The 25,489-nt window shown below is 36.3% G+C and overlaps 1 protein-coding gene across 12 annotated transcripts in view; it reads right to left on the bottom strand.

Moving 5' to 3' along the window:
* Window positions 1-25,489, bottom strand: part of ADGRL3 (adhesion G protein-coupled receptor L3) — a 923,733-nt gene that overhangs the window by 239,125 nt on the left and 659,119 nt on the right. For all 12 annotated transcript variants that reach the window (XM_043906659.1, XM_043906657.1, XM_043906653.1 and 9 more), the window contains one exon: window positions 19,318-19,398. In XM_043906659.1, the coding sequence (XP_043762594.1) occupies window positions 19,318-19,398 (81 nt within the window). The remainder of the gene's footprint in view (window positions 1-19,317; window positions 19,399-25,489) is intronic.

Raw genomic sequence — 25,489 nt, forward strand, 5'->3', positions numbered from 1 at the left:
GAACACTGCACCAGGTTTAAAACTGCCATTCACTTGGTGGTGACCTTTCTTGTTCTTAAAAGATATTTCCTAAGTCTTAGATTTCAAATTTTCTTCTGTTATTCAGTACTACTACGATAGTTACAGTTGGATAGAAGCTGAGTAAAAGTCCTTTTAAATTACATGTTTATAAAGGCAAAGATTTTGCATGACAGAATAAATAAAAACCACTCACTAATTCTTTTCTTAATTGAGAAGACATCAAAAAGTTCCACAAAAATAAATTTGTTTCATGATAAATGCAGTCACTTAAAAATGAAATGTTAATGAGTACTATAATAAGCACTCATGAATAATATTTTTAATTCAAGGAAAAATATTAGCATAAGGAAGACATTTGTGTTTTACATGTCTCTTGATTTGAAATTATGGGTACTTCAGATTAACATAGTTTTAGAAATGCATAATGGCCTGAATATCACACATTCAAATTTGATTGGTAAAATGAAGAGAGACTATAACATTTCATGTCAGTAATCTAACATTGGCTATTCTAAAACATAGAATACAAAAAGGAAAAAAAAAATTCTAGTGCTTTTGATAAAAGAAAGAATGCACTTAAATTGTTTCCACTTAGCTTTAACAACTTTATGACTCCAAGATTTCAATTATTTGCATCGTATATATTATTCAACAGTGCATACAATAATGAGTTTACATAATTTGATGGGACCCTAATTATACAATATTTGTTCCTCAGAGAACATAGAATTTTGGAGCTTTAATCTAGCAAATATTTCTAGTTTAGAAGATGAAAAGATTAAGCCCCAAACTATTTGAAACATGAAAAAAGAATAAAATCAGTAAAAACTTTTAGTTCTCAAAAATGTATGTAATTTTTCATTAGACTGGGTATACGTCAACTTCTGTAAATAAATCTAATTATTGTCCCCAAATTGCCAGCAGTTTAATGGATCAAATTTAATAATGATTCTAATTATATTAGAGGGAAAAGAATGTTGCTTACATTTTAGAATTATTCCATTTTTTGCTAACTGAAAGCAATTTACATTTTGCTACCCTGTGGCCTAAAATAGATGCTATATCTTAAAATTTTCTGTTAAATTCCAGAAACATTTGTCAAATGGTTAGTTTTCAAGATAAGATTTGTAAATTTATAGTCTTTTCACTGTGATTATACACACCTTGAAAAACTTATAGTTAGATCACACCACAGGCTTCCACTATGTTGTTATTATAGATTACTATTGTGCTATTTTCTACCATGAACTATTTCATTAAATTTAAAAAAATTTTTCTATTTTTATTAGAACTAAATATCCTCCCGTTCTTTATCCTCGATGATATTTTTCAGTTATGTGAGACATCCTTCCAAAATACATGGTTTAAGTTTATAATTCTAAAGAAGAAATTCATAATCTTCTGCCACCTAGTTTCCTGTGTGAATGCTACCACTCATCACATTGAAAGCTGGAACTGGGCTGAAGAAAAGCAGGTCTGTATTGTTAATATATAGGAGGAAGCTTTTTTTTTGGCAGTTTCATCCTTTCAAACAGCCAAAGGCAATTGTAATATGGTTTTGGTACTAATGTAGATTCATCCTCATACCATACACTTCTGTTGTCAGTTTGTTAACAATTTCCTGTCTGTATCATTCATCTTGTTCTAATCTGAAAGGTCAAGGTCTAAAAGTGGCACTGATTATTTAATAGCCTTTGAGATTTCTCTGCCCGTGTACTGGATCCTACCGTCACCCCAGTCCTCAGTTTCTAAACGGACAGTGGTTGAGACATCTCTAAAAGAACTTTTTCACAGATAGTAATTTCAATCTGAAGATCTGGAGTCTTCATAACAACTGAAGCTCTCTCTAATCCTGAACTTGGAAACAGATATGGTGAAGCTCTGGCTGTATTTTCTTAAGTCCAAAGAAAAGGGCTGAAGGGTTCTGCAGATGCCAATAGGAACGTCAATTATGATAAAACAACAAAATGCTAGTTCTGGTTCTCTTATTTCCCTCAGCTTCTCTCTCAGAAACTGAAGCTTCTCTTTTCACGATCTCTTACTATCTCTCTTATACATATCATTTAGGTAGTGCCACTGCTGATTGGGCTTCCCTTATAGCTCTGTTGGTAACAAATCTGCCTGTAATGCAGGAGATCCTGGTTTGATTCCTGGGTTGGGAAGATCCGCTGGAGAAGGGATAGGCTACCCACTCCAGTATTCTCGGGCTTCCCTTGTGGCTCAACTGGTAAAGAATCTGCCTGCAATGCGGGAGACCCGGGTTGTATCCTAGGGTTGGGAAGATCCCCTGGAGAAGGAAAGGCTACCCACTCTAGTCTTCTTGCCTGGAGAATTCCATGGACTGTAGTCTATGGAGTCGCAAAGAAGTGGACACAACTGAGCAACTTTCACTTTCACTTTTCACTGCTGATTATGGTCCAGTGGAATTATTACTGTTGGGATTATTATTATTTTGTGCTAAAAATACATAGAATGAAAATTTACTCTCAATGAACATTTAGATGCACAGTACAGTATTGTTAGGGCTTCTCTGGTGCTTGTTGATAAATAATCAATCTGCCAATGCAGGAGACATGGGTTCAATCCCTGGGTTCAGAAGATCCCCCGGAGAAAGAACTGGCAACCCAGTCCAGTATTCTTCTCTGGGAAATCTTATGGACAGAGGAGTCTGGCCACAATCCATGGGGTTGCAAAGGAATCCGACATGACGTAGTGACCAAACAATAGTATTAATGATATGTACCTTGTATCATTGTAGATTTCTGGGGAAACTTTTGCTTTTTCCTAAGAGCATTATCCCTTCTTTACCAAAATTAAATAAAAGTTCATAAGTAAATGATAGAACTGTATTATTGTTTTAAATAGATATGCACATTAATATATGCAATTGTACATCACATGTGATTCACATTTACCCTCTTCTCAAATTTCATAAATATAAACAAGACATCTTATATTCTAAAATCCCAAGAGGATATCAAATGAATACTATGTGTTTAAAAAAGGAGATGGTATTGGGAGAAGGAAATTTACAGTAAAAGTGACATGAATGGATCATTCATTTGTATGGCCACTAATTCTGTAGGGTAACTGTTCATAAATTAAATGCCTGACATTCAGTAATAGATGATGATATCTGACATAATGAAGCTATAATGAAGGTGTTCACACACTGCTTGACTATTAAGTGCCCATTTATTGTCCCTGCTCCAGGTGTGATAGTGATAGGTTATACAAATCATCCAGGAGAAATGTCAAAATAGGCTCATTTGCAGATAAAGCACCGCACATGTTTATTAATATAGCAGCTTGTCTTAGAACTGGTCCATCTGCTCATTCAAAACAAATCTTTTCCTGTAAGTATTTTGATGTTAAGAGCATGACCAGTAGTTAATAGTTTTAAGGTAATAGAAATGGAAAGGGAAGAGGAGAAAAAGGAAAACAGTTGGAACTTCAATACAATATTATCCTCTTTCTTTCACCTTAGGTACATCTAACAGAAGAGGTGGTGAGGTGGCTTTTAATGTGGCATTTGCCTTAAATTAGTGCTGCCTGAGCATCGGCCATCGAAAATGGTCCAGGCTCCAGCTGCTGCTGGGGCCAGGTGGGAAATGGCAAATTTCACCAATGTTTTTAAAATACACATTTCAGTAAAATGCAAAATGAAGTACTCAATTAAGAAACTCTCCAGGAGAAGGAAATGGCAACCCACTCCAGTATTCTTGCCTGGGGAACCCATGGACAGAGGGGCCTGGTGGGCTATGGTCCATGGGGTCGTAAAAGAGTTGGACATGACTGAGCACACACACACACACACGATGGTACTATTAGTTTCTTTATTTTGGGCCACACCACATGGCATATGGGATCTTAACTCACCAACCAGGGATCAAACCCATGCCTCCTGCTTTGGAAGCATTGGAAATGCAAGGTCTTAACCACTAGACCACCAGGGATGTCCCTGTTTTTTTTTTTTGTTTTTAATTGTTATTATTAAATTCAAAACCATGAGAGCTTTAAAAAAAAAAAAAAGAAACTCTCCAGAGCATTAATTCATATACATTTAAACTTACCAGAAAATACTTTAGCTGGATAGATTTTATAAAGAAAAATAATACCACATATTTTGGGGAGGGTGTTAAAAATCTGAGCATTTGCTTCTAAAAACTCTTCTTCTGTAAGATATCAACATCACCTTTTTATATAACAGAGAAAAACGACACAAAATTTGAATGTTTATTCCACCACCACCGCCCCCCTTTTTTTTTTAAGAAATCAGAAGTACAAGGCTAAGATATTTTCCAGCTGGTATTCCAGGTTTTATGTGCTTGCAGTGCAGCCTCTATGTTCTGTGCTTCATCTTCAAGAATGGCTTTATCTAACAAAAAAGGAAACCAGTGTGCCCTGAGGCGCCCCTCTCAAATGAACACACACATTGCAAATGAAGGAGTACAATTGTTCAAAAGAGTGAAACAAAGGAAAGGCATGGGCCATTTGATGACCAGAGATGGTTTTCACTCTGGAGCCCTGCCCTCATTTATTCATTCATTAAAACCTAAATAAAATCTGGCAGGCATGCCTTTCAGGTTCCAGGAAAGAACTTTATCAGACTCAGTATCCCATAAATCCACTGGTCATACTCTTCTAAATAAATTACATCTTGGGATAACTAACCACCCTGTGACCAAAGGGCCAATTCAATTACTTGTAAAAGGTTAAAGGTTTCAGACACCCCTGAAATTATTTTTCGTATCTCCCGTGGACTGAAAGGAAACAAGTTCCAATCACATTTCATTTTGCATATATATTCAAAGAATTAATAATAGGTGATCTTTAGTTTGAACATGAATTTCCCTTGTCTTCCAGGACATTATCAATATTCACCCAAATTATCCAAATTAGAAATCAAGGAATTACATATTTTTTCTCTCTAATATATCCAAAAACTCACCATGACCTATTATAACTTTAACTGCAGAGTCTATGAATCCATCATGTCTTCTATATTCCCAAAGTTACTGTCTTTAAGTTTACACTCCCAAGAATCCTTTCTTGAAATAGCTGACTAATTTTCTTTATTCCCAATCCATTCTAAGCAAAGTAGTCAAAATTTCTATGCAGAATAGTGGTATTAATGCCTACCATGAACGTGTGCTAGGTTGCTTCACTGTGTCTGACTCTTTGCAACCCCATGGACTGTAGCCTGCCAGTCTCCTCTGTCCATGGGATTCTCCAGGCAATATGAATACTGGAGTAGGTTGTCATTTCCTCCTCCAAGGGATCTTCCCCACCCAGGGATGGAACTTCATATCTTAAATCTCCTGTATTGGCAGGTGGGATCTTTACCATTAGTGCCACCTGGGAAGCCTTCTATACCCAGAGTAATTTTTAGTTTCTATAGGATACACTGAATTGCTAGCATTAATACCCAAAGATCTGCTATAATCCCTCATGCTAGCTTCTGCCTTTTCATTTCATATCAGATCAGTTATGGACACTGAAGGCTTTCCCAGTTCCAGAGGCAATGCAGACCAACCTGACCAATAGGTTAACAATCTAGTAATCACCAGCCGAGAATCTAAAGCTGTTCTTGCTTTAACAGGGTCAATATTCAGTGTACCCAGCCTGGGCTTGGCAAATACAGTGTTTTCACGGGTTATCTGTTATCAGTTAATGTCCTTCTTCCCTCCAGGGACTATAACTTCCATGCATTTCTGGAATCCAGGCATGTGTTCCCTCAGGTTCCACTTCTAAAGGGCTCAACAGTTAGCCTGTTTCCAAATTTTTCTCCACTTCTGGATCAGAGAAGTCACACATTACCCAAAGGCCAATAAGGTGAAAAATGGAGTGGGAAGTAGGAAAGAGAATCTTAAAAAAAAAAAAAAAAAAAATCAAGTGGCAGGAGGGAATTCTCTAAATGAAATTCAAATAAGGGTCACAACAATATGATTGGATTCTGTGCCATTTTCCACACTGGATCTAGAGTCATGTTTTTTTTTTTTTTTTTTTTTTTTTTTTTTTTAATCAAAACCAGATTATGCAGAATTCTGTGTAAAAATTACTCAGGGATCCTTAAAGATCTTAATATAAAACCCAAACTCCTTTCATGGCCTACAAGGCTGACAGCGATTCTTTGCTTGAACAAACTTTAATTATAGACTCCTGAACCTTCTTTCAGGTCCATCTGTGCACTTGTAAAATCCAGTTTTAACAATGACCCTGCTAAATTAGTTTAATTAGAACCCCACCCTTAGTATCTGATTGCCTTCCATAACTGATCATATTCCTCATCTCCACCATTGGACCTCATCAGATGTCCAATCTCCTTGACCCGTCTTCAGCTAGGATCCTATGAAGTTGGTTTCAGGATTACCTTCACCTCTGATGTTTCATCTTAGTAATTTTCCATCCACTGATCCCTGCTCTGTTCCTTGGCTATAAATTCTCACTAGTTCATGCTGTATTTGAAGAGGAGGCCTCTTCTATTCCAGAGTCTTTATTCTACTGCAATAGTTCTAAAAAAGAAACTTTTAAACCACTTTACTGTCCAGCTCTGGTTTTTCCTTGAAAAAGTCCTATATAGTCTGAGTCCTGACTAAATGCATTGCCTATACCCTCAGTTCTCCCTCTATGTTCAGAACTAATCACATCCACGTATTTGTTAATTATTTTGTTCATTTACTGTGTCTTTCACTGTCTAGAGTGTAAGTTTCATGAGAACAGAAGTGGGGACAGGCCTTTAAACTGCACAGTCCCAGGAGAGCCTGGCACATGTGAAGCTCTAATCAGTATTTGCTTAGTAAAACCATGAAATAACACCATGACTTGTCTATGTCAGGGGCTTTGATTACACTATCCTGCAACCTTAATCATGGCTAACTCATTTTCATTCTGATCTCACAGTTCAGCTCAATATTTATCTCCCTAGAACTGTTTTCATTGATCATCCACTTAGATACCTTCTTTATACTTCTAATCATAACCTATTCATAACCTTGGTTGTTGAATCTATATTTATATATTGGTGACTTCCTCCGCTACCAGGTTAAGCCCAGGTTTTCTCTCCCGTATATCACTGTATTGCCCATCTCCTGTACAGTGTTCGGCACATAATAATTATTCCCTATAGTATAGTTATTGCAAAATTAATTTGACTTAAATTCAATGATATTAACTCAAAAAGGATTTGAGAGGAGACCATTTGCCATTTTACTCAAGGAACACATGGCCCAGAGTGACGACTACAAGAGCTATGTCTCCTTGGTTCCATGTCTTCTCACACCATTATCACAAAAATACCTCCACTTCCAAGAGAAAATTGAGGTATTTTTATTCACATTTTCTGACATCCAACTCACTGTTGGATAAACCATATTTTATAGGTAATTTTGAGGATATCTCAAGGTGGGTTCTGTGGGTTTTTTCTAGTCTTAACCTATAAGCGCAGAAGCTAACCTATTCCTAAGATGTAACAGCACAGAATATTAAATAAAAATCAGTCTTTCAGGAAAGGACAAAAAAGCTGAAGTATAGCTTTATTGTCTGATACATTTTTGAGATTTTAAATGTACAGAAATTCACAGGGTAAACATTGATATTTTTAACGTGAAAATTTCATAGATAAGCCAATAGGATTTAAGGAGTATTAAAACATTGTAAACCCTCTTGAGGACTTATATTCTTGATCTTAGTGTGTATGAGGTATAATGAGATTTAGACTAAAGCAATAAAGCACTGGTGCTAAATTATATTAATATCTGTACAGTCACCTATAGTGTATGAGGCACTTTCACATATAGTATCATATTTGGTGTTTGATACTTAAAAAATCTTGGGAAAGAGTTTGTTGATGTTGTCATTGAATTTGTCCATGATCATATATAGTTAGCAAACTAAGGTTTGTTATTATTGTTTAATCACTAAGTCATGTCCAACACTTTGCAACACCATGGACTATAGCATGCCAGGATCCTCTGAACTCAATCATCTCCAGAGTGTGCTCAAATTCATGTCCATTGAGTCGGTGATGTTATCTAACCATCATATCCTCTGCCATCCCCTTCTCCTTTTGCCTTCAATCTTTCCCTGCATCAGGATCTTTTCCAATAAGTCCACGCTTTGCATTAGGTGGCCAAATTATTGGAGCTTCAGCATAAGTACGTCCAATGACTATTCAGGGTTGATTTCCTTTAGGATTGACTGGTTTGATCTCCTTGCAGTCCAAGGGGCTCTCAAGAGTCTTCTGGAGCACCACAGTTTGAAAGCATCAATTCTGTGCTCAGCCTACTTCATGGTCCAAATCTCACAACCCTACATGACTACTGGAAAAACCATAGCTTTGACTATAAGAACCTTCGACAACAAAGAAGTGTCTCTGCTTTTTAATATGCTGCCTAGGTTGGTCATAGCTTTTCTTCAGGGAGCAAGCATCTTTTATTTTATTTTTATTTTTTTGCATCTTTTAATTTCATGGCTGCAGTCAAAGTTCCCAGTGATTTTGGAGCCCAAGAAAAGAAAATCTGTCACTGCTTCTATCTTTTCCCCTTCTATTTGCCATGAAGTGATGGGAACAGATGCCATGATTTTAGTTTTTTGAATGTTGAGTTTTAAGCCAGGTTTTTCACTCTCCTTTTTCACTCTCATCAAGAGGCTCCTTAGTTCCACTTCACTTTCTGCCATTAGAGTGGTATCATCTGTATATCTAAAGTTGTTGATATTTCTTCCAACAATCTTGATTCAAGTTTGTGATTCACTAAGTCTGGCATTTTGCACGAAGTACTTTGCATATGAGTTAAATAAGCAGGGAGACAATATACAGCCTTGACGAACTCCTTTCCTAACATTGAATCAGTCAGTTGCTCAATGTCCGGTTCTAACTGTTGTTTCTTGATCTGCACACAGGTTTCTCAGGAGACAGGTAAGGTCGTCTGGTACTCCCATCTCTTTAAAAATTTCCTACAGTTTGTTGTATTCCACACAGTCAGAGGTTTTAGCATAGTCAGTGTTGCAGAAGTAGATTTTTTTTTCCGGAGTCTCCTTTGATTTCTCCACTATCTCTGATTCCTCTGCCTCTTCAAAATCCAGCTTGTGCATCTGGTAGTTCTCAGTTCACGTACTGCTAAAGCTGAGCTTGAAGGATTTTGAGCCTAACATAAACTAAGGTTATCATGATTAAATACAAAACTTAGAATTGGAGCTGCATAATTTCATAATATTCCACCCAGAAAAACCTGATGCCAAACAACAGGACTAACTGCTCCAGTGAGGGAATTTTTTTTTTTTTTGCTGGCCTCTGAAGAACTGGAAATAATTGCTGGACCCAAAGCTATAATTAGCTAAGAGAAAAGTGTTTCTCAGCACTGAGAGTGCCAAGTGCCTCTTAGTGTAAAGGCAATGCTGCTTTTGCGTGTCATGGGATTAATAATACCCAAAGTCGATACTTCCCATACATAAATGTTTTAGAACTAAGAAAACATGATCCTCACTCTCCTCATTCCTATGATATACACGATGTATCTGTGACAGCCTCACCTACTACCATCCAGATATAAAAGATGAACCTGGATTAAAAAAAAAAAAAAAAGATGAACCTGGAGAAAAGAGATTTTATCACATCACAGGCAGCTGACTGTAAAAGTAGAAGGTATTTTAAAGTTTAAAGATTTACTATACATTTTATCCTTATAATACCAATCTTCTAAATCTATTGTCAAGAATTATTTTTAGAGATGGTACTTCTGAGTGGCATATGTGTGTGTATGCATGCGTTCTGGGGGTACACCAAAAAAATGAGAACCTTGCAGCTGTGAGTATTTAGCAGGTAGGGATGCAGGTGACTGCTATATTTGGAGTTCAAGCCAATTGCTTCTTCCCCATCCCAGGCTTTGGTGGTGGTGGCTAATACACCTGATAGCTGTCTGCTCCTGGCAGCACAATTATTTTGAGTATAGACATATAACATTATTTTTTAGTGATTACATAAATAAACCATTTTGGGGAGAGAATACTGGGAAACACAGTATTAGACACTCCTTTTGTAAGCAAAAAGTAACACATTTTATGAAGAGTAGAAGGTAACAAGGATGGCAACAGAACAAAACATTCTATTTATAGAAAAAAAAAAAGCAACACACACACACAAATTGTTTCTCATTGGGCAGTAGTACATAAGTGTCTGAACTGCTTGTATCATATTGTGTTCTTGAGATGAGTACTGAGAGTGGTGAATTAAAAAAAAAAATACTCTACTATGGATGGTCAGACTCCTGTTGCTTGCTTATAATATTTTATTACTAAATAGTTGCGATAGTATGTCGTTTTATAAATGAAAAACTGTCGTACCAGACTGTAGATGCCTCAGTGTGAATCTCAGCTCCAATACTTAATACTTGTCTGACATTTGTGAAGTTAAAGAAATTCTCTGTGTCTCAGTTTTTTCATTCCTAAAGTTACAACAATAATACTATCTGATTCATTGGATTTGGGAAATTATTGAAGTACTAATCCATGTCAAGTGCTTAGAATAGAGCTTGCCACAAACACTAAGTATAAATATCAAGTGTTCATACCAAGTCAACTCAAAAAAAGTAGTATCTACTGGAACATCCTGGCGAATACTATGAGAAGCTGTCTTTGAGAATTGGAAGGAAGGGGATCATATGGATAATTTTTAGGTGATCTTATGCTTAAGGTTAATTTGTATAATCAATGTTAGCTATTATTATTAATGACTAGTAATACCTCACTGTAAAGTTATGACATCTGGAAAACATTAAATATTTTTTTCTGAACAAAATAAAGCAGTTCTACTCTCATGTATCTTAATGAGACTAAAACCAAAAGAAGACAAAGAGAAGTAAGTACTCGAACCTGTGGTGGCATTCTCAGGAGAGCTGGGCCATGGAGCAATCTTAAGAGGGTGAGCAGAGAGCCAGGGGTGGTTGGGAGGTGTGGGGAAGTGTGAAGTTCAGCGAACTGAACCATGGTCATAGCTTCTTAGAGATATCCTAATACCATAGACTTTTCCTTGGCTTGAACAATAGCTCCAGTGGAGGAATCATCATATTCAAGTCAAGGACCATTATCACTGGACCTACCATTAGGCTCACCAAATCTGAAGGAAAATGTACATATCACAACAGTATCAAGCTTCTGTCTTCACTTAATACCCCTTGGATACTAAGAATATTATTTAATCAACCAATGGGGAAGGAGAGTTCAAACAAGCTCTCTTCTCAATCAGGCTCATGGAGAGAACACCAAGATAAGCTAACTAGGAGCCTAACGAGATAACCTACCTGATCACACTCTTCTCTGGATAATTATTCACAACACATAAATCATCTTCCACAAGGGGGCTGCAGGAGTATACTAAATTATTTCAAATGATAAATATTGACTTTTCAACAATAATTTATACTTTGAAAGTAGATTACAATTTACAAAATCATCCTACTTATTCCTAAAGATATTGGGAAAAAAGTACATTTTACCATTGAGTTAGAATTTAACTTCAATTAAATTCAGCCCAAATTCAATTATTAATTTATTGTATTATAGTTGTATGCTTGATGCTAGAAATAGAATGATGATGACCAATAAGCCTGGCTGAAAAGTGACAGGATCCTTGTAAGACTAAAGGAGACAATGTGTATAAAATATTTTTTCTTGTGTCTGAATAAGATACATACTTAATGAAAGGGAGTGGTGTTTACCATTAATAATAACAAGCTATATACTCTCTGTATCTATTTTATATGTGTTCACAGTATACTTTAAACACAACATAAAAAGCTTGGCATTTGCAACAGTTGGAAGTTTATCCAACATGGTCAAAGTACTCCATTATATGCAAGTTTAATTTTTATTACCTTAGGTTAAGGGTGGATAAAGCTTGGGAATTATGTTTCACCATATAATATTTGTTAACCAAATAAATTAGAAAAACATAATCATAGCACAGTAAAGAAGCCTGGAGACTCCTCAGTAAGAATGCCAGATGTGTTGATCTTATTTTATTTTAATCAATATCAAATGTTTTTATATTTCACTAAATAATATTGTGTTAACGTCTCAAATTTGTGATTCTATATCTTTGGCTATAGTCTGTTTTTGATATATATGCACCACACAGAACCATCTGTTTATTTTGAGCTGAAAAAATATTTTCTGTGTGTAGATTTGCTGAATGTAATTCAGTTTGGAAGTGGAACTTAATGCCTGGCATTATTCTATTCATTGATTATCTGCCAATGGAACCATGTTTACATTACTAATTTTATTACAGAAAAAGAAGCTTAAAAATGTATAAATTGGTATTGAGTACTGAGTATTAGGCTTATGCAACACATCCTTTAGTATTGAGTATTACTAGACTTATGCAACATCCCCTTTGGAGCTTCACTGTGGCTTAGATGGTAAAGAATCTGCCTGCAAGGCAGGAGATCCAGGTTCTGTCTCTGGGTTGGGAAGATCCCCTGGAGAAGAGAACAACAATCCACTCCAGTATTGTTGCCTGGAGAATCCCATGTACAGAGGAGCTTGACGGGCTACAATCTAAGGGGTTGCAGAGTCGGACAGGACTGTTCACGTCACATTAGGCTTATGATCAAATATAAGAACCTACCTAAAGGAAGATTATACATAATACTATATAAAATATAACAATGTTTTTGCCAGCTTTATTACTACTGTCTCATCATATTGGAAGGCAGAAAGTATCTGGGAACAGTCAAATTTTTCTGCAGCATAATATTCAAAATATCACCATTAGTTACATACAGGGAAGACATTTTTCAGAAATTAATGTCTTTCCTTGGTTATTGACAGAACTTATCTGAACTGAATTTCTAATGATGTTGTGAAGAATTTATAGGAAGGGTTCTATCATTAACTGCTAAGGCTGTCAGCCAATTTTATAGAAAAAACAATGAAACCAAACCAAACCAAATAATAACACAACAGTTTCAAATGAAGTTCATTTCAGTCGCTCAGTCGTGTCCGACTCTTTGCGACCCCATGAACCGCAGTACACCAGGCCTCCCTGTCCATCAACAACTCCCAGAGTCCACCCAAACCCATGTCCATTGTGTTGTTGATGCCATCCAACCATCTCATCCTCTGTTGTCCCCTTCTCCTGAAGAGGGTTCCTCAACTGGTATAGTTGAATCTCAATATTCACCTCTGCTTAGGATTCTGATTCAGCTCCCCAAATAAACTCCCTCCTAAACAATGAGAGATTGAGTGATTCTGCCTGTGACAGATCTGATTCTGGTGCAGAGTATTTTGTGAGTAGTTAGGAAGTAAAATAAAGGTTAGGGAGAAAGGATCCTTGGTGAGGACACATGACCTTCAGAACTGCAACTTCTATTGAGCCCTGCTAAGAATTCCCTTGCCCTTATTTACAAATCTGCTACAAAATTACCAAAGTAGACTTTCATTTCCAATTGTAATACATAAAATTGGGAAATATGTCTTAAAAGCATAGAGAACTTATATGCATAAGAAATATATAATCAACCCTATTAAATTAAGTACAAATTGTAACAAACATTTTAATAATGAAGGGCTTAAAAATAATAAGGCTTCTAGATAAAGCTATTTCTTTTTAAGTCCTGATTAATGAGATGTGTGGCGAGAAAAATTACTATAATGGTGAATGCTGATTCAGGATCTTATTTTTATTAAGTAGTTTATAGTGAGGGCTGTGACTATTTTTCTATTTATAGTGGCAGCTCTGGTTAACTATCTTGTAATGTATTGTGACATTAATGCACTAGTAAACCATTGGAATTTACACCCCTGTGCAGTAATAAAATCTGTAAATTGAAGAATGCATATATAATCATCATAGGCATAAATTATGTGACCAAATGCCATGTATGATCACATTAGATTTAAGGAACAGCATCTCTCAAATTTACTCATCAGTGGGTAAGTGCTACTGAATTTATATACATCAGCTACTTTGACATAATAAATTTCAACATTTATTCAAGGCTATTTGGTAACGTGCTACTACATTTTTCACATGGTTACAATGAGCATGTTGGTTACAGAATACACATTATCAAAGAAGAAATATATTAGAAAAACAAATGCATTAATTTTAAAAGACATTTTTTTTCCCCCTAAAAATGAGAGCAAAAGTGAAAGAAATCAAGAAAACTGAAAGGAGGTATTATGGTGACATGTAGATTAAAACTGGAATGATTCATGCATTATATAAAATTTAAGAGCACGAAAAATAAATGAAAATGTAATATATACATATATTTGAAAACAATTAGGTAATTATTTTTTAAAAATATCAGTTTAAAAATAATTCCAAAATTACCAATAATTAGTTCACTATCTCAAATACTAAAAGGAAAATAACTATTAAAAAAATAGTAGCAAGTAACACAAAACCTTTCGGGTGAGAATAGAATAAAATGGCAAAATATCAGAAGCAATCTGACACATAATTGTATGTTGGATAAATGACACTTTGTATTAAAAAGTCCCCTGGGAAAACATTGGTAAGTATATTGTTATTACTGTTGTTCATTTGCTAAGTTGTGTCCTGCTCTTTGTGACCCCATGGACTTCAGCACACCAGGCTTCTCTGACTTCCATTATCTTCCTGGAGTTTGCTCAAATACTTATCCATTGAGTCAGTGATGCTAACTAATCTCATCCTCTGCCGCTCCCATCGTTTGCCTTCATTCATTTCAAGTATTAGGGTCTTTTCCAATGAGCTGGCTCTTCACCTCAAGTGGTCAAAGTATTGGAGCTTCAGCTTCAGAAACAGTCCTTCGAATGAATATTCAGGGTTGATTCCTTTAGGATTGACTGGTGTGATCTCCTTGCAGTCCATGGGACTCTCAAGGGTCTTTTCCAGTATCACATTTTGAAAGGATCAGTTCTTCGGTATTCAGCCTACTTTATGGCCTAACTCTCACATCTGTCCATGACTACTGGAAAAATCATAGCCTTGACTATATGGGCCTTTGTGGGCAAAGTGATGTCTCTATTTTTTAATGTGCTGCCTAGCTTTGTCACAGCTTTCTTTCCTACATTCTAAATATTACTTTGTATTGCTTTTTTGATGTAAAAAACTTAAGTACGACATTCTATGAAAATATAGTCAAGTCTGTATAATACTCAAGGAATTAATATGTATATTGCAAGAATTCCTAAAACATGAACATCCATGTACACTAGTGGAAACTGGTATAGGAAGAGAGAGAAAGTATACAGTGAACTGTAAATTAGTTGGGGGGGGGTTGGATATCAAGACATAGCTCTCATAGTCTCAACATGTACAAAATTATGGAAGAAAAGTAGAAAAAGAAAAGCTAAAATAGGTTGTGTGGTTTTTCAGGTAGTTCAAAGTATATTACTAAATAATCTAACAAAAATTATTAGGGATAGAATTCCAAAATAAAGAACTTAATTTATCTTATTGCATATATTCAAATAAAAATCTATAACATGCATGAGAGACTCTCTCTATATATAAAGATAATTTATAGGTCATTTATGTCATTTGACTTCATAAAAACATCAAAAATATACAGTGTAATTAAAAATAGTAAATGACGATAAATGAGGAGTGATAGTTGAAAGGAAATATTTTTGGTTCCAAAGTAACGATATTGCCTATTCTATGCTATTTCCAATATTTGTTTTTAAATTAAATATTAGATAGTTTTAATAATAAAAAAACAAGATCATTTGTGCTACAATTTTGGTGATTTACACAAACCTCTTTATCTAATTAAATGTTCATTTAAAAAAGGTTCAGAACTATAATACACGAGCTAATAACTATAACTGTAATTGTATTAATCAGAGTAGTTTAAGAGGGTCTTGGGCATATAGAAGAAAGATTTGAGAACTACAAGTTATCAGGACAGTCCTTCTAAGGTAGAGAGAATAATTTGAGGTGGCTCAAATAGTAACAAATAAAACTACCTCCAATGCAGGAGACCCAAGTTTGATCCCTGGGTTGGGAAGATCCTCTGGAGAAGGGAATGGCTACCCACTCCAGTATTCTTGCCTGGAGAATTCCAAGAACAGAGAAGCCAGGTGGGTTGCAGCCCAGGGGGTCACAAAAAGTTGGACATGACTGAGGGACCAACACTTCTACTTTTTCATAAAGCAGAGAAACTGTTGGATTCTGGTAATTCATTCTTCACCAGGTCAGTATCATCACTACTTTTACTAAGATGATGCCACTTTAAAGTGAAGCTCTTAATAATGCCAACTAACTCTTCAGAGTCTAGTTTATGTCAAATTATTTGCCAGGAGCTTGACACTAACTATTTCACTTAATCATCCTTATAAACTTGCCAGGGTTGCATTACTATCCTTGTGTTACAGATGACAGACAGAAGCTGCTTAAGGTCATGCAGGTCTGCCTGGCCTCAAGGTCAAATTTCTTCCCATATGCCACAATAGAAAACCCAAAAGTACATACTAATAGCCACATTTATCAAATGCCAGACTCTAATCTAGATTATCCCTAATCCTCACAAAGACACTGTTGAGTTCTTATCTGTCTTCTGTGTAGCAGTTGAGGAATTAAAGACAAGAAAGGTCTAGAAATCCCAAGTTTAAAATTACTGTCTCTAAATCCCTTTATCACTCAATTTTTGTCAAATTTTATTCTAAACTTATTTTATTCTATCTGCCTAGCTTGTAGGTTGCTTGTATGTGTGGTAAGTCGCTTCGGTCATGTCCAACTTTGCAACCCTATGGATCATAGCCTGCCAGATTCCTCTGTCCATGGGATTCTCCAGGCAAGAATACTCTAGGTTGACATGGCCCGAATTCCTCTCCTTCTTCTATCCACAGTTCTTCAGATTGTGGTTCCTTCTTCAAGAGATGCAGTCTATATCTGAAGTCTGGGGATGATTATGTGACTGACTTGGGCCAACTGGACATAACAAACGTGGCAGAAGCAGAGTCTTGAACAACACCTGAGCTTTGGGACTTTCCTACTTACTGCTGGGAGTCCTGTCACGATGGGAATGATCCGGTGCCAGCCTCCTAGAAGATGAGAGTCATGTGGCTACCACCCAGAGGATATCAAAGAAAGAAAGTGAGGTCGCTCAGTTGTGTCTGACTCTTTGCGACCCCATGGACTGCAGCCTACCGGGCTCCTCCGTCCATGGGGTTTTCCAGGCAGGAGTACTGGAGTTGGTTGCCATTTCCTTCTCCAGTGTGTCTTCCCAGGGATCAAACCTGGGTCTCCCCGTTGCAGTAGATGCTTGACCGTCTGAGCCACCAGGGAAGGCCCAAGATGGCATCAGGCTGGCTACCAAACCTGAAAGTGAGTTTCCTCCCCTGCAAAACCGACCAGACTGCTAAGTACTAAACAGCCAGGCTCAGTCAAGTCAGTACACATGCAGTGCAAACAACTCTGAGAACTATAAAAAATGCTTCTTGAGTTAAGCCACTAAATTTTGGAGTGGATTATTATACTACTCTACTCATGACTATACAGTACTCTTCCCAAATTATACTGGGACTATGTATGAAGAACTGAATTAAAGTCACTAACTTGCATAAGTAGGCCTCCACCTCTGGTGGAAATGACATTCTACTAAGAATTAGCAAGGTTAAAACAAGGCATCTATTCATAATTCACATTTCCCTCATGAGGAGAAATCACATTATAAGCATTCAGGTAATTAATCAGTATAGAAATCTTAGAGGTATTTCTGCTCCTTCCCTTGTATCTGCTCAATCAATGCTATGTCTCTTCAAAATACTTCTCAGACCCTACCACTGCCACCAATACACTGTTAATTTCCCATTCATATTTTACCTGGATTACTGAATCAGCCTCTCTCTGTCAATCTTGCATCATCTACATTGACAGTGATATTTTTCTGATATCAAGAACTGATAACGTTATAATGTAACACCCCACTAACTTAATTAAAAATATTTGATGACTTTCTTTTTCCAGGATAAAAGACAAACTCCTTGGCATATGACACAGAATGCTTTACAGTCTTTCCAGTTTCTTCCTCTAAAACTGCGTCCATTTTACTGTGCGCCTAGCATATTTCCTTAAAAAATCACAACCTTTACAAACCCATATTTTGGTACATTCTGTGTCCTCTTTGTGAAATCTCTTATTATTCCTGCTCAGCTTACTTCTTGAAAAAAATGAGGTTGCATCCTTCACGATATAGATAGTCAGATTCAGAAATCATTGTATGACTTCCCATTATGTGCCAAGCACAGAGCAGCGGCTGGAGGAGAAATAATAATTATGACACTTTTGCCCTGAAGGACCTTACAAAACAGAAAGGGAAACATTCAGCCTGAGAAACTAAAATGCAATGTACTTTAGGTACAATAGCTGAGGCAGAGGCAGGCACAGAGCACAGAGGCATGCACTTAGCTTCCGCCTAACACATAGTCAGCAAAGGCTTAACAGGAAGTGAAGATAGAGCAGGGCATTGAAACACTGGTAGAAACTTAACAGGCAGAAAAGAAAGAAATAAGAGACTCCTAGCAGAGGAGACATAAAAGACAGATCTAACGATTTTTATTGCATATTATTGAAGGTATAAGAAAATATACTATATTACTTTAAGTAAAAAAAATTAACCTTAGGATATTTGGTATTTATGAAATTAAAAGTTGTGTCTACTATTACATCAGATTAAACATTATAGAACATTAAAATTTGTTAACAATCCTTTAAAAGTAGAAAGATAAATTCTGTAGATGAGATAAATGTTGCTTTTAATTTGTTTTGTATGACTAGTTATTTTTAAAAACCTTTAAACACATGGCATCAATTTAAATTTACAATTTCAATTTATACAGTTTAAAAATAAATTTTATTAATACTAAAATGAGTTTTTAAAAGATAATAGAACTAAGATGTCAGTTTGCAAGGAAATAAATTTGTCAATGTAACTTAGTTTAAGACATCTTAATTTACTAAAAAAAAAAAAAAAGATAGTAGAAGAGGAAAGTTTCAATAAAAAAGGTAATGATTATATGATAATCTTTAAATCTAGGTTGTTTTTCAATTAGTCCTTCACTATGGAGCTACCTTTCTTATTTGGTTAACAAGCATTTCTCAAAACAATATTTCACATCTTATTTTATAAATAAGACTTACTCTCTGTTATCATATTCCTTACAAACCATTTTCCTCCTTTTTTTTTAAACAAGCACTGCCCTGTAACATACATATTTACCATCATCTTTAATTAATTGTCTTCATCAAAGAATGAATAGAATTTCTTTTTCTTTAAAAAAAAAGAAAAGAATACAACAACTCACCTCTAACAGGGGGTCTTTCCAGGTCAGAGTCAAGGTGAATTGGTGGAGAGATGTATGATACCTGTCCATGATGTGCCTGTCCTGTGGACCCAAAAATAAACATTAAGATATTATAATTATGTCTTTATACCTTTTGGTTAGTTTTATGATTTCACACATCTCTCTGCACACTGAATTCATAGCCTTATAGAATACAAACATTATGTGTCATCCAAACATCAACTAATTAAAACAGTCCTTAAGCTAATTTTATTGTTGCTGTTTAGTTGCTAAGGAATGTCCGACTCTCTTGTGACGCCATGGACTCAACCACACCAGGCTCCTTTCTCCATGGGATTTCCCAGGCAAGAATATAGGAGTGGGTTGCCATTTCCTTCTCCAATTTCGTTCTTGTTGCTTTTAAATCATGTTTATTGTGAAATGACACTTTGAAAAACACCATTAAAGTCATTGGCAAGAAAAATGAAATATAAAAACTAAAAACAAAGACATACAAAATACAGTCCCCATTTTTCATTTCTAAAGAGACATTAAATACTCTGTTTGCTTTAAATGTTTCTAAACATTGGCTTTTAATTTTTGCACTTATTTCAAGGCAGATCAGTAACAAACAATCTCCAGACAGGCATCCATGTCTTTCCATGTTATTGAAAGATAACACTTTCAATAGCTCTTATTTAGATAGCACTTATTTACAATCCTAATTAATTTTATTACTATGTTACTTTTCAACATTTTACTTATTATTTGAAAACTATTCCTACTTGCTTATTGTATTTGATGGAAAAATAATAACTAACCACAATATAAAAAGCAGGTAGATGGATTCATTCTCTGTTTCTTGTAAAGCATTTTGCCAGCTTATACACAAACTTGTAATACACTTTCTGTCATATGAGTTAAAGTGTTAAAGTTCCTTTGAAGACCAAGTTACTGACTGAAAAAAAAAATTCTAACTATAAACAAAAGGATTTTCTAATGCTCAAAGTAGCTATAGCTTGTATACTGATAATCCAGTAAGCAATTAGAATTTTAAAGCAAGAAAGTATAATTACAGAGTTCAATTACTAAAGCCACTTTATATGAAAAAAAATTTGGGTACAAGTAGAGAACCCATCACTTTCTTTCTACAAGGGATATGCAGTTGTATTTTATACATTTACTAAAGCACTTTACAGGGTTGTTAATCTCTTTTCCTAAACAAGGAAAGTTAATGATACATAGATTATGATAACAGTTAGAGTAACCTCCCCGTTTCAAGTAATATTCCACTTGTAATAAACTCTGCTGATTCCTCTTATGAGGCACATTTCAAATAATTAATATGGCTCCCTGTTGATAGTAGCTGCTGTTGCTCCCAGCATTTTTCTAGCTAACAGCAGACACAGTGAAAAGACTGTAATATACAGAGCCCCTCATAATGGTAACTAAGAATATTGTGCATTCACTGGCCGTGTTTCAGTGGAATACTAAAAGCACTGCTATAAAAGTAATAAGAGAGAAACTGTGCACTGTTATCAAGTTCATGTGTAATAGAGCTTATTAAAAATTTCAGATTATATTAATTATAAAAACATCTGACGTTTACTTATGCTGCATACTTTGTTGCAAAAGCATTTTTATTTTTAAGGTCCTGTGTTGTTACAAATGAATCAGTTTCAAACTTCATTGATCATGTAAATGAAAATAAGAGTCACTTTATATTGGTTCAAAATAATCTCAGCATATAAAATAGTGTTGATTTCAAGTCTAACTAAGGAACATGGCTTTTACTACATATCATAATAACTGCTAAGTATTATACATACAGTATCTCATTTTATGCAACCAGTATCACTATAAGCTTTCAAAGGTAGGTACTATATTAGTAAACACATATTTTTAAATAAACCATGCAGTCAAAATTTTAAATCAAATTTAAATCAAAAATTTAAATCAAAAATGTAAGTAACTAACAGGCAAATAGCAAGGCCAGCAGCATTCTGACTTTTGACAAAAGCATTTGACAAACAAACTTGAAGTTTGCTCTTCTATATCATAATATGTTTCTCAAAGAAGGTATACTAAACCTGGAAATAATGTGTGTAGATTTTAGTGATCAAATTCTGACAAGTAACTGCCTTTGAAACTGTCACCTCCATATTCAAAATGAAGCAAATGGTCCCTTTAAATGACAGCTTTGCCTCTGCTCTTGGGATAACCATGTAACTTCAGAGTGCTCCACCCACATATTTTAGGTAGTGCAGGGGGAGGAGAATTACAATTGCAGAGGTTCTCTCCAAGGAGTGAGAAGTCTGAGCCCCATAATAGGCTCCGCAGTCTGGGAGTATTGTACCAAGAAGACAAACCACCAGAATATTTTTAGTTTTGAAGGCCAGTAGGGGCTTAATCCGGAGAAGGCAATGGCACCCCACTCCAGTACTCTTGCCTGGAAAATCCAATGGACAGAGGAGCCTGGTGGGCTGCAGTCCATGGGGTCGTGAAGAGTCGGACACGACTGAGCGAATTCACTTTTACTTTCATGCATTGGAGAAGGAAATGGCATCCCACTCCAGTATTCTTGCCTGGAGAATCCCAGGGACGGGGGAGCCTGGTGGGCTGCCATCTATGCGGTCACACAGAGTTGGACACGACTGAAGCGACTTAGCAGCAGCAGCAGCAGCAGGGGCTTAATGTCAGAGGGCTGTGGGAAAGAGAAACTCCACTCTAGAAGGACACACACAAAATCTCTCACATTCCAGGACTCAAGGCAGAAGCGGTAATTTTAGGTCAGACCCACCAGCTCACCTCAGAGAGCTTTGAGCAGAGGCAGAAGGAAAGTGAAGCTCACTGTGGAGATACAGACACTAGTGGCCTCACTGTGCGGAGCTGATTCCTTCACGTGGACAGTGGTACTGCTAAGCGCCAGTCTGGAATCTTTCCTCAAGTCTGTTAGCACTGGGACCTCGCCCTGACCACCAGTGTGTTTACACCAGTACTGGGATGCATCAGGACCAGTAGCTAACTGGGTGAGGCTGCCTTAAGATCCCCTGAGCCCTCAGCCTCCCGAGGACACCGCCCTGTACACCAGAGGGCCCAGGATATGGGCCTTCATATCAGCGCACAGGTGCTAGACCTGGGCCCCGAGGTCCCCGTGGCCAAACATCCTAGGCTCCAGCCCTGCCCATCATCAGTCAGATAACAACCTCAGGACCAGCTAAAACCATAAATAACTGCCATAATACAATATTGTAAAGTAATTAGCCTCCAACTAATACAAATAAATGGAAAAAAGAATAGCTGCCATAAAATTTTCTCTTGGATTTATGGTGAATAATATTCAACAACAAAAATGTGGTCAGCTCCAAAAAGAGCAAAGAGAGTAAAGTGAAAGTGAAAGTGAAGTCGCTCAGTCGTGTCCGACTCTTTGCGACCCTGTGGACGGTATGTAGCCCATCAGGCTCCTCCGTCCATGGGATTCTCCAGGCAAGAATACTGGAGTGGGTTGCCATTTCCTTCTCCAGGGATCTTCCCAACCAAGGGATGGAACCCAGGTCTTCCGCATTGCAGGCAGACGCTTTAACCTCTGAGCCACCGCGGAAGCCCCAAAGAGAGTAAAAAGCATGACAAATACATGTTTTTAAACATCTGACACATTTTTCACCATAATTGCATGTCTTATACCTAGTAGCTGGAATCAAGATTGCTGGGAGGAATATTAATAACCTCAGATACGCAGATGACATCACCCTTATGGCAGAAAGCAAAGAATTAAAGAGCCTCTTGATGAAAGTGAAAGAGGAGAGTGAAAAAGTTGGCTTAAAACTCAACATTCAGAAAACTAAGATCGTGGCATCTGGTCCCATCAATTCACGGCAAATAGATGGGGAAACAATGGAAACAGTGACAGACTTTATTTTGGGGGGCTCCAAAATCACTGCAGATGGTGACTGCAGCCATGAAATTAAAAGACACTTGCTCCTTGCAAGAAAAGTTATGACCAACCTAGACAGCATATTAAAAATCAGAGACATTACAAAGTCAACAAAGGTCCATCTAGTCAAAGCTATGGCTCTTCCAGTAGTCATGTATGGGTGTGAGAGTTGGACTATAAAGAAAGCAGAGCACAGAAAAATTGATGCCTTTGAACTGTGGTGTTGGAGAAGACTCTTGAGAGTCCCTTGGACTGCAAGGAGATCCAACCAGTCCATCCTAAAGGAAATCAGTCCTGAATATTCATTGGAAGGACTGATGCTGAAACTGAAACTCCAATACTTTGGCCACTTGATGTGAAGAACTGACTCATTGGAAAAGACCCGGATGCTGGGAAAGACTAGGAGGTAGGAAGAAAAGGGAACGACCGAGGATGAGATCATTGGATGGCATCACCGACTTGATGGACGTGAGTTTGAGCAAGCTCCAGGAGTTGGTGATGAACAGGGAAGCCTGGCGTGCTGCACTCCATGAGATCGCGAAGAGTCTGACATGACTGAGAAACTCAATTGAACTGATATCTAGTTTTACCTCGTCCTTGTAACCACAGCTTTGTATATCTAAATATATGATATCCTCCTTACTTTTCCAAATTAAAAAGGATACATATCTGATTATTTTTCCTTCTGATTTTAATGCAGTTTTCTAAATTTCAAAGCAAAAAAATCATACTGAAATTTTATTAGAATTACATTAATTCTGTAAACAATTTGAAGAATAAACATTCTAAATAGTTTGTCTTCATATATTTTAAATGGATTGATTTTTGTTTGAATTGCTTTTTAATGAAAATATTTTCTGAAGTTTTCTATACTTTGGTTATAAGAATATTTCATTGTGCAAGTATTTTATTTTCCCTATTTTGAACAAAATTTCTAAATTTTCTTAATGACTTTCACTTATATTTTTTGACCTTCATTATTATAATTATCAGTTATTGATTCTACCTTACTAGGTCCTTAGACCTATATACACTGATAATAGCATTTTGATTATCATCTGTGATCTTTGTTTCTTATAAGAAATATATTCCCAGGTTAAGATTCACATGCATACATTTGTATGCATATATTTGTATTCATTTGTATGAATACATTTGTATGCATTTGTATGAAGATGTCATTGTATGAAGATGTCATTTGTATGATGATGTAATTTGTATGAAGATGTCATATATATGCATTTATGTGTACACATGTATGTACATAGACTAGAGATCTCTTCAAGAACATTGGAGATATTTCATTGTAAGACTACCATATATTTTGTATCCATTAATCAGTTGATGGACTTTGGGTATAATTTCCACCTTTTTACTATTATGAAAAATTCTGCTATGAAACTTCATCTACAAGCTTCTGTGTGGGCATATGTTGCAATTTTCTTGAATATATATACCTAGAATTGGAATTGCTGGGTCACACAGTAAATTCTATGTTTTAAACTTTTGTGGAAATTATTTCTAAAGAAGCTGTTGTTACTCAGTTACTAAGTTGCGTCTGACTCTTTGCAACCCCATGGACTATATTCCCCCGCACCCAGGACCCTGTGTTCATAGGATTTCAAAGGCAAGAATACTGGAGTGGGCAGCCATTTCCCTCTTTAGCGGACCTTCCCGGATTAGGGATTAAACCTGTGTCTCCTGCTCTGGCAGGCAGATTCTTTACCGCTGAGCCACCAGGTACCATTTTACTTTTCATTAGGGACATACTAGGTTCCGCTATCACAGAGACGGTTTTCAGGGTTTTTTGCTTGTTTGTTCATTTTAAGCTGATAGTGTAGTTAAGTTAGGATTGATAAAAACTTGAAATAATTAATATTAAGACAACTGGGAAGGGAATAATCTCACCAAATAAATAAACAAGATTTCGGTCAAATTTATATAGTTCATCCACATTGAGAGACTAGAGGAAAAAATGATCTGGCCAAAAAAAAAAAAAAACCACACACACACACACACACACACACACACACAGACAGGAAAAGAAAGAGCAGCTCATATTCTGAAGTGAAAATGTGTGAACCATCCAGGGTTAGGCATGCCCAAAATACAGAAAAATTAAGGGTGCTTGTTAGTAGAACTTGAAGGGCCATTTTGCATTTTGGAAAAGCCATTTTTTTCTATCTTCAATCTCCCTTTCAAGTTTCATTTAATTTCCATCTCATTTAGGAATTCTGTGTGATTTCTACTGAAGTTCAA

Source organism: Cervus elaphus, chromosome 6 (genome assembly GCF_910594005.1).
Source record: "Cervus elaphus chromosome 6, mCerEla1.1, whole genome shotgun sequence".
In the NCBI taxonomy this organism is placed as follows: domain Eukaryota; kingdom Metazoa; phylum Chordata; class Mammalia; order Artiodactyla; family Cervidae; genus Cervus; species Cervus elaphus.